A 15,042-nucleotide genomic window follows, 5' to 3' on the forward strand; every position below is an offset into this window, starting at 1 on the left:
TTTACACTCTCAAAAATAATTTGCAGTAAAAAAATAATCAAGTGAAGAACATACATAGCCATGATAATGTATTCCATTTTGTGTGAGCTTTTTCTTGGCAATCACTCTGGGCTGCAGCATTGATACCTTGCTGGAGATTTCACCCTATTACAGAGAGATATAATGGTCTCGCCTCAGCAGTTTCTTATCTGTTGGTGCTGGGGCCAAAGTAGATGTTTGATTGCAATTGTGGCCTGAGGTCAGCTGAATTTCTTTGGATGAATGCTTTCAACCTTGTTTTTTTTTCAAATTTGCAAATAAAGCTGCTGGCAATTCTGTTGATTGCATATGAAGTGAACAATATACGCACCCCTCATGGCTTTATTCAGAAGGCATGCACCAAGGCAACTGATCTCTTGGCAGGGGTCAGCACAGTATCAGAGCTGTTGGCCCTGCATCAAAAGATTGTGGGGTCAACTTGACACAAAAGTCTTGCACATAAATATTGGCTGAATACCAGTACAGTGCTGAGGGAACCCTGCATTGTGAGCGAAGCCGTATTTTGGAGGAGCTATTGACCAGAGACCTTGTTTGTTCTTTTAGCGACAGTTTTGCTGATTACAGTGTGAAACTGCAGAAGTTACCTTTGTTTTAATATATCTTGTAGTTTGATGATAACAACTTGGAATATTTAAACAATTAATCCAGAAGCTTGCCAAAATGTTTGTAGTCTATGCTAGTGAATTCGTTCCATTTTAATGCTTTGGCAGTTTAATCTTTGAAGTGTTCCCTTAGCATCAGTAACAGCTCTTTGAGCATTAAAAATGTAGCAAATTTCGTATGACCACAGGAGAAGTTGGCTTGTAGAAAAAGGGTTGTTTTGATCTTTGTTTAATGATGTTTTGGTTAAGAATGTAGTGACAGTTATCAAGGACAGAGAGATAGTGAGTGCTCATTTGAAGGAGCATTTGAGAATTTCCTCAATAAACGTTCAACACTTCATGTGCATTTTCTCAATCAAATCCCACAGCAAGCTCCCTACTGCCACCTCAGCCCAATACAAGGTTGAAAAACGCCATCGGACAATTGAGAACAAACTGCTGGCACAGATGAAATCTCCACAAAAGTATTAAAATGTTGTGGCCTTGCCCTTATCTCCCTCTGGAAGGAGGAGAGTATGCAAGAGTATCTTCAAGATGTCATAATTGCGACCATATAGAGTCATAGAGACATTGAGATGTACAGCACGGAAACAGACCCTTCAGTCCAACTTGTCCATGCCAACCAGATATCCTAACCTAATCTAGTCCCGTTTGCACTTGGCCTATCTGGTAATTACAGACTAATATCCCTGCTTTCCAGCCCAGGGCAAATCATTGCATAAAATCACCCTCAGTCACTTCCTTCTAATAGCTCCTAACAATATAGGTTCCATCCATCAAGAGCTACAGGGGACATGAACTTTGCAGCAAGACAAGCCCTGGAAAGGTGCTGAGAGAGTAGCAGCAACCTTTATGCATAGTCTTCTTCGACCTCACAATAGCTTTGACTCTGACAACTGGGATGGGGGTTGAGTATGGACTCCTGAAATTCAGTTTCCCACAGAATTTCATCTCTATCCTCTGTCTGATGCATTACAGCACATCAGCAGTGATCTCTACTCATGGATCCATCACAGCCTGAATACGTGTGAAAAATGGGCTTGTATTAATATTTGTCTTCATCTTCCTTGTCACAACATTCTGTCGCATATCATAAAGTCATAGAGATGTACAGCACAGAAACAGATCCTTTGGTCCAACTCATCCATGCTGAGAAGATATCCTAAATTAATTTAGTCCCATTTGCCAACTTGGCCCATATCCCTCTATACCCCTCCCTTCTATTTATATATCTATCCAGATGCCTTTTAAATGTTGTAATTGTACCAGCCTCCCCTACCTTTTCTGGAAGCTCATTGCATACATCAGTGAAGCTTCCTGTGTTGGTGTGGAACTACTCTACAGGACAAGCAAGAGACATCTCTAGTCCAGAAACAAGAACACCCCACCATCTGTTATCAAACTTCATTATGAAGATGATGCACGTTATGCATATTCAATGCATATTCTGAGCTCTAAACAAGTATTGATGTATTCATGGAGCTGTATGAGAGAATGGGCCTTAGACTAAACATTCAGATGACAAAGATCCTCTCCCAGACTGCCCCTACTATACAGCACTGATTCCCAAATAAGAGAGGAAGTTTTGGTCTTGCAATGCCTGGTCTGCATGGTTCAGTTGTAAGTTTTTTTTAACATAGTTGGATACATATTCAAAAAGGAAAAATGGCAAAGTTATGTTGACAGGCTAAGATAGTGGGACTAGGTAGCAGCACTTTCAGAAAGTGAGTATAGGCGCGCTGGACTGGTTGAGCTCTTTCTACGTGACTGGCTTGTACTAGAATGAGGCAGCAAACTAACTTACTGCCAGTTGTCACTTCATGAGTAGAGTTCTGGATAGGCTGAGTCATCGATTCCTTCAGTAAATGGAGGTGATTGTTTCCTATGATGGCACAAGAATGATGTGGCAATAAGTGACTTTTACCAAGCTAAGACTGACTAGGAAATCACAAGTAAAAGTATGTCAATTAATTCATGACTGGCAAATATGGCTGGAGGCTACTTTTTAAACACAATATGTTTAAACACAATGATATTTCACAACAGAGAAACATCATGCAAAAATGTTAAGCCATCATCCCCCAATACTGCCAAGGGTCATTTTAAATTAGGTGTCATTGTGTGAAGAGATTTTGCTTAAAGGCAAGTGTGTTTCAGTTTTATGAGTTAACATACTTTGCAAGGGTTTTTTTTCCAAAAGATTTATTCAGATTTCCAAAAGCATCTATATGTATGCAATGTGCCTGAAGTGAAATGTGCATGTACTGAGTGGAAACAATCTTCCCAACTTTGAAAGCTAAGGTCTGCAAGGAGTGTGTTGCACAAGTCCAATATTTGAGTCAAGATTAGAGTGGTGCTGGAAAAGCATAGCAGGTCGGGCAGCATCCATGGAGCAGGAAAATCGACGTTTTGAACAGGAGCCCTTCATCAGGAATGAGGCTCATTCCTGATGAAGGGCTCCTGCCCGAAACATCGATTTTCCTGATCCTCGGATGCCGCCTGACCTGCTATGCTTTCCCAGCACCACTCTAATCTTGACTCTGATCTCCAGCATCTGCAGTCCTCACTTTCACCAAGTCTAATACTTGTGAGTGCAGGATATTTGACCTGTTTTGCAGCCGAGAGTCAGCGAAAGGAGGAGAATAGTTTTCCTCGGTTGACAGTACAGACAGATCGACACATGTAGTATTGGCTTCAAAAGAGATTCAGAGGCTGATGTCACAATATCATGCAATTTCTCTTGACAGGAGTTTCCCCTCATTGTCATCAGGAGGATTGAGTGTTACTGTGGATTTGCCACAACTGACTTCACACTTCACGACATTGCGAATGACCAACTCTGTGGAAAACTATCAAGTGACACTACAACTGAATTCTTGGGTGATGAAAATTATTGTGTTATCTATCAGACTCCTGTTCAAGGTAAAACTGAAAGATTGCATTCTGCGGTTTAACAGTGACATGTTGATTTGAAACCAAGATACAATATATTTATGTACTAGTCAGATCCATGTATTCAGCTGATGGGTGTGTAACCACATCATAAAAATATTTGAATTTATCAAATGAATCTTTTGATAATATTTTTTCTGTCATTTCGTTGTTTATATATCCAAATTTCTAACCAATGTTAGTAGGGAGTGAAACATTATCAATTATGAGTACAAAGTATTGTTATTGAGAACTTGAATATAAAGCTGCTTTCAGTTACTGATTTATGGACCATCAGTAATGTCCCTCAGACTTACCTTCAAGAGCAGCCATTTACTGAGATTGGGACATGTTTTGATGTCCCCCAAAGGCCTTCCCCTGACCCGTCTGAGGAAGATTAAGCATTTGATACCAAATTACAGAGTGATGGTCAATAGGTTTTAGATTGAAATTGTGCGCCTAACACCTCCAGAGGCAGAAAATGGAGGAGCTTTGCACTGAACAATTAATGCTGGATTTGAACCTAAATGTTAAGTGAATGTTAACTGGTTAACCAGAAATCCCAACCAACCCTGTGTTAATGGTTTGCACATGAGTTCAATCTATGAATAAGCTATTGAAGTAGGGGCAGCACAGTGGCTCATTGATTAACACTACTGCCTTACAGCACCAGAAACCCGGGTTTGGTTCCACCTACAGGCGACTATCTGCGTGGTGTTTGCACATTCTCCCTGTATCTGCGTTGGTTTCCTCCCACAGTCCAAACTTGTGCAGGTTAGGTGGATTGGCCATGTTAAATTACCCATTGTGTCCTGTGATATGTGGGTTAGGTGAATTAGCCATAAGAAATGCAGAGTTACATGTCTGGGTTGGATTTTCTTCAGTGGGCTGGTGTGGACTAGATGGGCTGAATGGCCTCCTTCTACACTATAGGAATTCTATTCTATGAAGTAAACTGGATGGTTAAATAGAGCTTTGGAAAAAGGAAACATACAGGGCCTAATTAATGTGCTGCATAGATTCTAAAGAAAATTAAAACCACAAAAAATATTACATGCCCATGGGGGGTATGTTTACGGTGGGTGGCTAACCCATCCCTATCACATATACTCTGCGCTTATTTCCATAATGCAGGGGGTGGTTAGGCACCAAAATTGACAGCCTGTCCGCCATACATAAATACATCACCAAGGGTCTTACTCTGTGTTAGAAGTTTTGTTTTCCCTGATAATATACTAACCACCTCAATCTACAGTTGATATGGATGGATGGGCACAAATGGAATTCACATTTATTAAAAGAGTTCTTAAAATGCAGGAAGGGAGATCTTCAGGGTGAGCCATCTGTGCATCAGGGAAAGTGCTCCCCTGAAGATAACAACGACCCTTCCCATCTCCTAATCTATAGAACCCACTCCCTGAACACCTCTTCTCCATTGCTTCCCACCCCACAGCTTTGCGTGCCTTCCCTGAGCCAATTATCAAGACTTTTCTTTGGCCAAGTTTCGTTTGGCCTTCTCAAGGTTCTCCCTGCAGTACCAGTAACAGCCACTACTGAGGTTTCAGCACTGCAGATTGGCTGACAGCTTCCAAGGGCTGAGCTTCCTCCCCAGTGAGGAGAGGTCTTTCAAGTAGACAATTTAGCCAGCCTCCTAAAGAGTTATGGCTGTGGGGCCAACTTCCAAGAAATCAGCCAAGTTTTTGACCACGCATGGCTGTCATTTCCAGTCCTATATATTTGTCTCAGGCAGAATATGGCAAGGGATCTTCAATTGGCATCAGTCTTCATGGAATAAGAGAGTGGGGCTATAGGCCCACTATTCCTTGCTATTTGGCGACTTTTGTTGCAAAGGGCTTATATGTGAGGTTGAGGTCAGAGTGGAGTTTGAATTGCATTGTCCTGGACTACTTAATAAACATGACCCCTGAATGAGATATAGATTTCCTGTGACTGCTTAATATCCCAACTTTCTCAGGAAGGATGAGCAAATTGAGAGTGAGGGTGAGTGGCATTACTATTAAAGCTTTGGCACACGTGTTTTCTGGTTTACCTATAATTTGTGATACTCATAATTACTACATTGCTATACAATCTGTGCTGTGTAGCAATTATTACATTTTCTTGGGGGTTACATGCTGGTGGCACTGACATGGAAAAATCATACCCAGATAAAGTCAATCTTAATACACATTAATTATGGTCCACACACCAGATATGTATGCAATCCAGTTTGAAGAAATTATGATACTGTCACAATTGCATGAAAGACATTACATTGACATCTGAATCAGGATGGAGAAAGTGAGGACTGCAGATGCTGGAGATCAGAGCTTAAAAATGTGTTGCTGGAAAAGCGCAGCAGGTCAGGTAGCATCAAAGGAGCAGGAGAATCGATGTTTCGGGCATAAGCCCTTCTTCAGGATGTTTCTGCATTCGCCGCAGCCACTTTCGCCCCCGGAGTTGCCGTCACCGCATCTACTTCCGCCTCCAGTGACGTCACTTGCCTGCACAATGACCACGCCGCATGCGTCCCCGCCCCCAGGCTGATCCCCGCCCCCACTCCCAGCTCCAGTCCCACACCAGGTCCCAGGTCCTAGCTCCCAGCCCTGCTGTATTTTCACCATCCCTCCAGACCTCCCCCTCTCTGAGGATGCAAGATTAGTCCTCAGCAGAGGCCTCACCTTCATCCTCCTATGCTCCCGGATTAACGAATTCAACACCCAGCAAGACATCGAGCATTTCTTCCGCCGCCTTCGCCTCTGCGCCTACTTCTTCAACCAGGACTCCCGCCCACCCTCTGACGACCCCTTCTCCTGGCTCCAACACACCCCATCCACCTGGACACCCCGTGATGACCTCTTACCCACCCGCGATCTTTTCATAGCCAACTGCTGTTGCGACATTGACCACCTCAACCTCTCCACCCCTCTCACCCACTCCAACCTCTCACCCTCACAACGTGCAGCCCTCCACTCCCTCCACTCCAACCCCAACCTTACCATCAAACCAGCAAACAAGGGAGGCGCAGTGGTAGTTTGGCGCACCGATCTTTATATTGCTGAGGCTAAACGCCAGCTCGCGGACACCTCCTCCTACTGCCCCCTTGACTATGACCCCACCTCCCACCACCAAACCATCATCTCCCAGACCATCCATAACCTCATCACCATCTGAATCAGGATCTACATTTGTCCCTGTTGGGCTGATTCAAATCACTTTGGATGTTGATTCTGAATTCATGTTTTCCACCCTCTGTCTTTCTTTATTTCCTGACCAACCATTTTTGTTCAGAGGAATAAAGTGTCCCAAAAAAGCCAACTTGTGTAATCAGACCTTTTCCTTTGTGAAAAGTTCATCTTAATCCAATCTTTTGACAGTGTCCAGTCTTTGGTTGAAGGTAGTATATATTCAGTCATACCTTGGCCATTTATACTGCTCTTATTGTGTGACAACCACCATTTTAAATGTGACAAGAGGAAACTTTGATACAACTGTGGCTGCTATGCATGTCAAGCCCCTACTGCAGCAGTGAGAGAATACATAGTGACTGATGCCAGTGACAGAAAGGAGCAATTATGGAAATAAAGCAGCAAAGAAAACAAAGGGGGATTGAAACTTTCTGTCAAAATCGACAGGCTGATAAAATAACAAAAATGAATGGGATGTGTGGCGTGTTGCAGGAAACTGAGGAATGACAGTTTGATTGAAGGGCAGGATCTGACAATCTCTTTCATCCAAAGCCCTGTCTATCTTCAATTCCCAATGTAAAGCAAGAAACATTTTCATGATTACTTGATGAAGTTCAACAAAGTTACCCTTATTCTCTTTGTGAATCCCAGAAATCTCAGGTCTGAGAAGATTAAAATGTACATTTTTCAGTTTGAACATTCACTTGTCATGATTTGGGAGTTTACAACTCTTCTTATCCCATGCCCAATGGTCCATGAGGCAGACAGAGGATGTGCTTATGTCTAATTCCATAGATAGATTGTCTTGAAACAGGTCACCAGAGGCTATAGCATGAGGGATGTCACTCCTTATCAAGAGTGACTGACCAGGAGATCCTCCTAGTGGCTGCTATAGGCATATCAGAAAGATTTACATGTTGCTAACCAACTTGATTGACCATGTTGCTACAAATGGTTCTGCCTTGACCATCTAGTCCTGGAATGGGATTCAAAACCAGAGCTTCTGGCTCAACAAGCTCACAATTAACAAGGACACAAACATCCAAACACGAACATGATCCGTGGCCTGTTAACAATGCACCACTTTTCCACAAACTAACTTTTCATTGTAATTAGTAAAAATAGAAATGCTTTCCAAAATGTAAAAAAAATGCAGAAATTTGGCGAGGACAGGGAGGAAACATTTTCTTTTTAAAATGAGCTGTTTTGTAGATCTCAGATGTGAGTTCATCATTGTTTTATTTTCTTTGATGGAATATCTAAAGAAAAACATTGCAGGAATAAGCAGTCACTTTATTTTTGACTCTGGCCCCAAATTCCCAAACTGGCAATTACTGAGCTGAAAATCTGAATTCTAAACCAGGTTCAGGGTGTGAAAGAGAAACAAAACAACTAAGGAAGGTTTGCAAGAGAAACCCTCAGTAGACTGGAGCATAAATAAGTTGTCATTGATCAATCCATGACAATCACACGCCACAGTGGAATAACATCAAAGACTGCCAGAGAGACTAAAAATAAACCTCTTTCACCAAAAGAGAAAACGAACAATAATTTTATCATTTTCTCTTACTCAAGATCTGCAGCATATGCAGCTGCACAATTTGATCCTGCGGGACTGTGTAGGTTTACAAATAAATAGGACAAATTATGCCATTGCCCAAGTGCCAAATAATTTACTTTCTAACTTAACATCGTGTCAAGCATTCAGATTGCTTTCAAATTAAATGATAAGTTTTTGTTTTTCAAATTACGACTAAACAGTCCAATCAGTTGATTCATAGTCCTGTCTGTAATTAAACTGTACCAGGAAAATAAATCAGGAATTCATTTCATAGATGTCCATTTCTGTTCTAGACACCAGATGTACAGATAGGAAGTTCCTGCCGACAAAAACAAAGGTAATGGTTGCTCTCTCCAGCTTCCCAGGTGCTGGCAATACATGGGCAAGGCATTTGATAGAACATGCCACCGGATTCTACACTGGAAGTTATTATTTTGATGGAACGCTTTATAACAAAGGTATGTGTTAGTTCTACTCCAGAGGTCCAAGTGGTGAACATTAGGGTCAATCTTTACACACTTGCATATTTATTTACAGACTACAAGCATGCATCTCCTAATTCAAAAACAGTACAATAAATGGGTGACGCAGCGGTTAGCACTGCTGCCTCACAGCGCCAGAGACCTGAGTTCAATTCCTGTCTCAGGCAACTGTCTGTGTGGAGTTTGCACATTCTCCCCGTGTCTGCGTGGGTTTCCTCCGGGTGCTCCGGTTTCTCCCACAGTCCAAAAATGTGCAGGTTAGGTGAATTGGCCATGCTAAATCGCCCGTAGTGTTAGGTGAAGGGGTAAGTGTAGGGGAATGGGTCTGGGTGGGTTGCTCTTTGGAGGGTCGGTGTGGACTGGTTGGGCCGAAGGACCTGTTTCCACACTGTAAGTAATCTAATAAATCTAATAAAATGCCTGGTTAATGGTCACCACCTGCATTAATTCCTGAAGAAGGGCTTATGCCCGAAACGTCGATTCTCCTGCTCCTTTGATGCTGCCTGATCTGCTGCGCTTTTCTAGCAACACATTTTTCCCCACCTGCGTTAATAAAACATAATTAATGTACAATTAACATTCTTTGCCTTACTTCCATACAACAACTACCCGTATGAACTACATGGTAACATTGGAGCTACTGCTGCCTTCGTATCTAAAGTTCCAAGGGGAAATAACAATTTTATCAATTATATTAATTTTTCACCAGTTTCAGAATGACAATCAATTACATTTATAAGAAATCAGTTTTATAAGGCTTGGCATAATTGTGCAGAAGTAGTCAGAGCTATTGCTTTATTAACACTTCACAGTAAACTAAAAACAAATGCAGATTTCCAGTATAATTCATGTAAACCTTCAACCACAAGTTGATAAGAAGTCTGCTCCTCAAATGTAAAGCCGGAGGAATGAGCCATGCAGATGTACATGTTTATTGTGAGATGTAAAAGATCTGATAAAAGATTGATTTTACTCCATTTAAAAAGCACTTTTCTTAAACCTAAATGAATACAAGCACATGAACTAAAGTGTCCTCAGACTCTCTCCTCTGTTTGGATAGTACCAACATGTATTTGTGAAAAGAAAATTGTGTTTAATAAATCTGTTGGAGTAATTTTGAGAGTATAACTAGTGGGATAGATAAAGGAGAATCAGTAGATGTAATATGAATTTATTTTTTTAAAAAAGTGATAAGGTACCATTCAAGAGGTTATTGCACAAAATTAAGCCTCATTTAATTAAGGATAATGTATTGGCATATTTGAGAAATTGGTTAATAGATAGGCCATTTTTATATTAGCAACTTGTAAATAGTGAGGTGCCACTAGTGTCAGTGCTTAAGCCTTAACTAATTACAGACTGTAGCAGTAACATAGTTAGTTGGGCCTGTAAGTTGTGAGGAGATTGCAGAGAGGCTGCTAAAGGATATAAACAGGTTGAATGAGACAGAGCGTGGCAGATAGAACATAATATGAAGTTACCATTTTGATGGATAAAATATGAGAAGGAATACATTTTTACACGCTAAAAGACGGTGATATGTTGGTATTCAGAGAGACCTGGGTGTCCTTGTACATGAATCGTAGAAAGTTAATATTCAGGTACAGCAAACAATTAGGAAAGCTGGTTTATATTATAAAGGAATTGGTGACAACAAATAAATGAGCATTACTACAAATATATGGGGCCTTGTTGAGAACGCACCTGAATTACTCTGTATAATTTTAGTCTCCTCACATAGTAAAGGGATATATTTTCCTTAAAGGAACAACAGCAAAAAGTTCACCAGACAAGTTTTTGGGATAGGGGGTTTGTACAATGAGGCGAGATTGAGTAGACTAAGTTTAAACCCTGAAGTTTCAAATAATGAGGAGTGATTTAACTGAACCATATAAAATGATTAAAGGGTCTTAGACGGGTAGATGCTGGGAAGATAGTATCCCCTACTTGACTGTCAAAAGCTGGAGATGTGGGACACGGGCTGGTGACACTCCTGGAATAAAGGTCAGACATAAGGTGAGAATCTTCTTCACTCACATGATAATAGAGCTTGGAAATTCTCCATCACCAAAGGCTGAGGATACTCATTCAAGGCAGAGATTGGTCATTTTCAGATACTAAGAGAATCAAAGGATATGAGAATAATGTGGGAAGATTGAGTTGAAACAAAAGATGAGCTATCATTTTATTAAATGGTGGAGTGGGTTAGAATAATTTACTCTTATTCATATTCCTTATTTTCTTTGAATAGCACTTTGAGAAAATCAATGCCCCTGGACAACTGAAGCCTCTACACTCGAGATATGAATCTTCTGTTTGTTATATCATTTGACTAGACAGATAAATCCCTAAGCATGTCAATTGAAGAAGACATATTTGGCATCTTATTTGCTTTAACATTCACAGAGGAAAAAAAAATACACAGATGTTTATGCAATTTTCAATTGAACCTGACTTGGATACCAATAAAATGTGAACTTATCTAGCCATTTTTTTGTGTTTTTGTCAGCAAAGTAAGTACTGTATTGTATAGAGTCATAGAGACTATACTGGTAATTTTAGTTATCTTTAATACATCTATTTTGTGCAGCCTACAGATATGCTTTTTTTTTGAATTTATGTAATCTAGATTCATTTAGCATTGCATCAGAAAATGCCACAATAGGCAGCATCAAAATAGACCTACATTTGGGATTGATTGTACATAGCATTCCTAATAGATTCGGTACAGCATCAGTGTCATTCAGAAAGGTATTTGCATCTCTCATGGTATACAAAGCAATTATGACAGCATTAAGCCTGAATCCAAAGAAATTAAAATTCCATTTGAATAAGCCATGCATCATTTTCTACAATGTAATATGCAACAGTGCTGTCCATTCCTCAATTGGCAACACTGATTTCTTTATTATTCTGTAAGGTTTCAAAGGGGAAAAAGACTACTGGAAAAGTGGCCGGACTATCTGTATAAAAACTCATGAGAGTGGGAAAAGAGAAATTGAAACCTTTGATGCTGCCATCTTGTTGATCAGAAACCCTTACAAGGCATTGATGGCGGAGTTTAATAGAAAGCGTGCGGGTCATCTGGGATATGCATCAGAACGCCACTGGAAGAGTAAAGGTAAAATAGAACAATGAAAGAACATGAAAAGTGATATACATTACAGACTCAGTGTCAGTGATCATGGAGTCCTTTTGATACTTGTCTTTGTGTCGAGACTGTGTTCATAAGTACACTGTTATGCCTACAATGGTTTGCTGCCACTTGCTGCTGATTCCTTGCTAGTTGGCATGTGCTCAAGCATCAAGTGAAGGCAAGAACTTTCTGAAATGAGCAAACAAATTTCTGAGGGGTTATAAATTCCAATAATGCTTGCATTTCTACAGCATCTTTGATGCAGCAAAACTGTTTTCAGGTGCTTCACTGAGGGAGAAGGGAGTGGACACAGTGAAAGAGTTATCTGAAGTGACCGTAAGCTTGGTCAGATGAATTAATTCTCAGGCTCACACTCCCTGCTGAGGTAAAGAGTTCTATGTGAAAAGAGGGTATCAAAAAGACACAGTTGGAATAACTGAATGTGTTAATTTCTGATTGTGGGGAAGAATGGAATGGGAGAAACCTAGATAGTTAGGGTTAAATGATCAGACAGAAAAACAGGAGACATCGGCTAAAAGAAGTTTGCAGAATATTGCACAAATATTGCATTTGTGAATCAGATCTGGAATGAGAAACTCTGAGCTTCAAGTGCCAGTTTTCTGAAAGGTCAATTTCAGAATGACCTCTTGTTGGTTCAGAAAAGTGGCCAAAGAAATTCCTCTGCTGAAACGAGCCACTTTCGCAAAGAGAAGCAAGGGCAAACTACTGAGAAATTCCAACCTCATTTAGGACAACTAGCCTAGCAACCCAGGAACTGGCACAGACCTTGATTCCTCTGGACAAGTGAGCCTGACACTTGAGAGAGCGCAAGGTAGAACGATGGCTAATAATCTTCCTGTAAAGTGCAGTCCCAAGAATGATTGGCCTTTGAGCCAAGTGGTCTAGTGATCCAGAGACCCAGACTAATGCCCTGGGAACATGGTTGGAGTCTCACCAAGGTAGCTAGTGGAATGTGAATTCAATGAATACATCTGGAATAAAGTTATTTTTAGCATCGGTGACCATGAAACTATCTGGTCCTCTAATATCCTTTTGGGAAGGATATCTGTTGTTTTTGAGAGTGTGTTGCTGGAAAAGCACAACAGGTCAGACAGCATCCGAGGAGCAGGAAAATCGACATTTTGAGCCAGAGCTCTTCATCATTCCTGACCTGCTGTGCTTTTCCAGCTACACACCCTCAACTCTGATCTCCAGCATCTGCAGACCTCGCTGTTGCCTATCTGTTGTTCTTACCTGGTCTGTCTTACATGGGACCCCAGACCCACAAATATGTGGTTGCCTCTTAACTGCCCGATGCAATGGCCTAGCAAGCCACTCAGTCAGGACAATGAGGGATGAACAAATGAAAAAACAGCTTCAGCAACTGATAGAAGCTGAAGCAAAACACAGGTTAGCAATGACACAAAGCAACAATTGGCTTTGTTGACAGTTAAGTCAACGGAATGAAACTTAGCTTTGCAGGAGTGCATGTTTAACATTTCAGGCAAGATCGCTGAATGTTTCATGTACTTAGCAAAAGGGAGAAGAGACCAATTGCTGCAACTTTAAAACAACCCCAAATGAGGTGAACTAATTCAGGAGCTGATGCATCCTGAAGCATTTACCTTACCTGTCTGTCTGGTCCTGCTGTAAAACAGAATTGCGGATGCTGGCGCTCTGAAACAAAACAGAAATTGCTGGAGAAACTCAGCAGGTCTGGAAGCATCTGCTTTCTTCCACAGGTGCTGCCAGACCTGTTGAATTTCTCCAGCAATTTTTGGTTTTGTACCTGGCTGTGCACAGAGCTGTTCCAGTGGAGCTGCTGACTTCAAGCAAGAAGTTAGTGATGCTTCTGCAATGCGGGTTAAGTAAACCAATAAGATGAGGATTCATACTGTGATATGCAAAATTGGTGAACAAATTCAAATTTTCTCTCTGCAGAATGGCCTGAATTTGTGAACACTTACGCCCCCTGGTGGGCCTCCCATACTTTGGATTGGTTGAAATATTGCAGTCGAGTGTTGGTAGTTCACTATGAAGATTTGAAGAAAAACCTGTTGCCTCAGTTGAAGCGGATGGTGGAATTCCTGAACATTAGTGTGTCAGACGACAGGCTGTTGTGTGTCGAAACACAAAAGGATGGAAACTTCAAGCGATCTGGGCTGAGGCAGAAGGATTTTGATCCATTCACCCTTGAAATGAAGAGTGTAATTAATAGTTATATAGAAATGGTGGATGAGGCTCTCAAAATGAAAAATCTCACAGGACTACCTGAGGAGTATCTGCCCAGATGATATAGCTAAAGAGGTAAACAATGTATCACCACTTCAAGCCTGAATTCCTAAGTTACTGCCAGGCTGGTAACAGTATTAAAAGAGCAAAAGAGAGCATAAAGATTAGGGTGTTGTAACAAGAATAGATCAATAACCTCACATGCTGTAGAGGACAGGATCTTGGGTCTTGGAGAAGTGTGTCTTATTTAATTGAATTGTGCAACACAAAATATTTTGACCTAAGTCCTATTTTCATGTGTCTCTGGAATTTTTATAGCACAGTTAGATGTCCTGTATCTCTTTCCATTCCAGTATGGTTTCTCACACAGCAAGACCGAAATCCAAAAGTATTTGTGGCCTATTTACAGTAACGTACAATTCAGTTTTTTAAGTCATGTGGAAATACTTTCCAACAACTCATCCAGTCATCCCCATGAGGTGATTGTGAAAATATTGACCATTGCATTACATATGTAAGTTAAATTATACATGAGAAGGGAGCTGTTGACCTTTGTGATTAATGGTCTATTGTAGCAGAGATTCACTTGAAAAGGTTTAACTCTTTGTTTTACTGTGAAAATAGTAACAGAATTCAATGAAATAAACTCAATGAATGATGTCTTCAAGCCTAGAAATTACTGTTTGCTATGAGAATGCATCTGTGTGAAATTCTTCTGTCTGCTAATTTAATGGAAATATTAACTCATTTATTTTCAATTAGTAGACAGAAGAATACCATACAATTGGATCAAATGTTTGGACATTAAAATCAAAGAGTAATTTTTAAGCTGTAATATCTGAAAAATCCAGATCTACTTATACATTTAACA

The 15,042-nt window shown here is 40.7% G+C and overlaps 1 protein-coding gene across 15 annotated transcripts in view; it reads left to right on the forward strand.

Moving 5' to 3' along the window:
- The window catches only part of wscd1a (WSC domain sialate O sulfotransferase 1a), a 150,618-nt gene extending 135,785 nt beyond the window's left edge, over window positions 1-14,833 (forward strand). For all 15 annotated transcript variants that reach the window (XM_043718493.2, XM_087977372.1, XM_043718497.2 and 12 more), the window contains 4 exons: window positions 3,389-3,563; window positions 8,615-8,779; window positions 11,724-11,924; window positions 13,881-14,833. In XM_043718493.2, coding sequence (XP_043574428.1) covers window positions 3,389-3,563; window positions 8,615-8,779; window positions 11,724-11,924; window positions 13,881-14,233 — 894 coding nt within the window. In that variant the 3' untranslated portion in view covers window positions 14,234-14,833. The remainder of the gene's footprint in view (window positions 1-3,388; window positions 3,564-8,614; window positions 8,780-11,723; window positions 11,925-13,880) is intronic.
- Window positions 14,834-15,042: the final 209 nt, after the last annotated feature.

Source organism: Chiloscyllium plagiosum, unplaced genomic scaffold (assembly GCF_037043375.1).
Source record: "Chiloscyllium plagiosum isolate Xiang-an unplaced genomic scaffold, Cpla_swu_hap1 HiC_scaffold_31, whole genome shotgun sequence".
Taxonomy (NCBI): Eukaryota; Metazoa; Chordata; class Chondrichthyes; order Orectolobiformes; family Hemiscylliidae; genus Chiloscyllium; species Chiloscyllium plagiosum.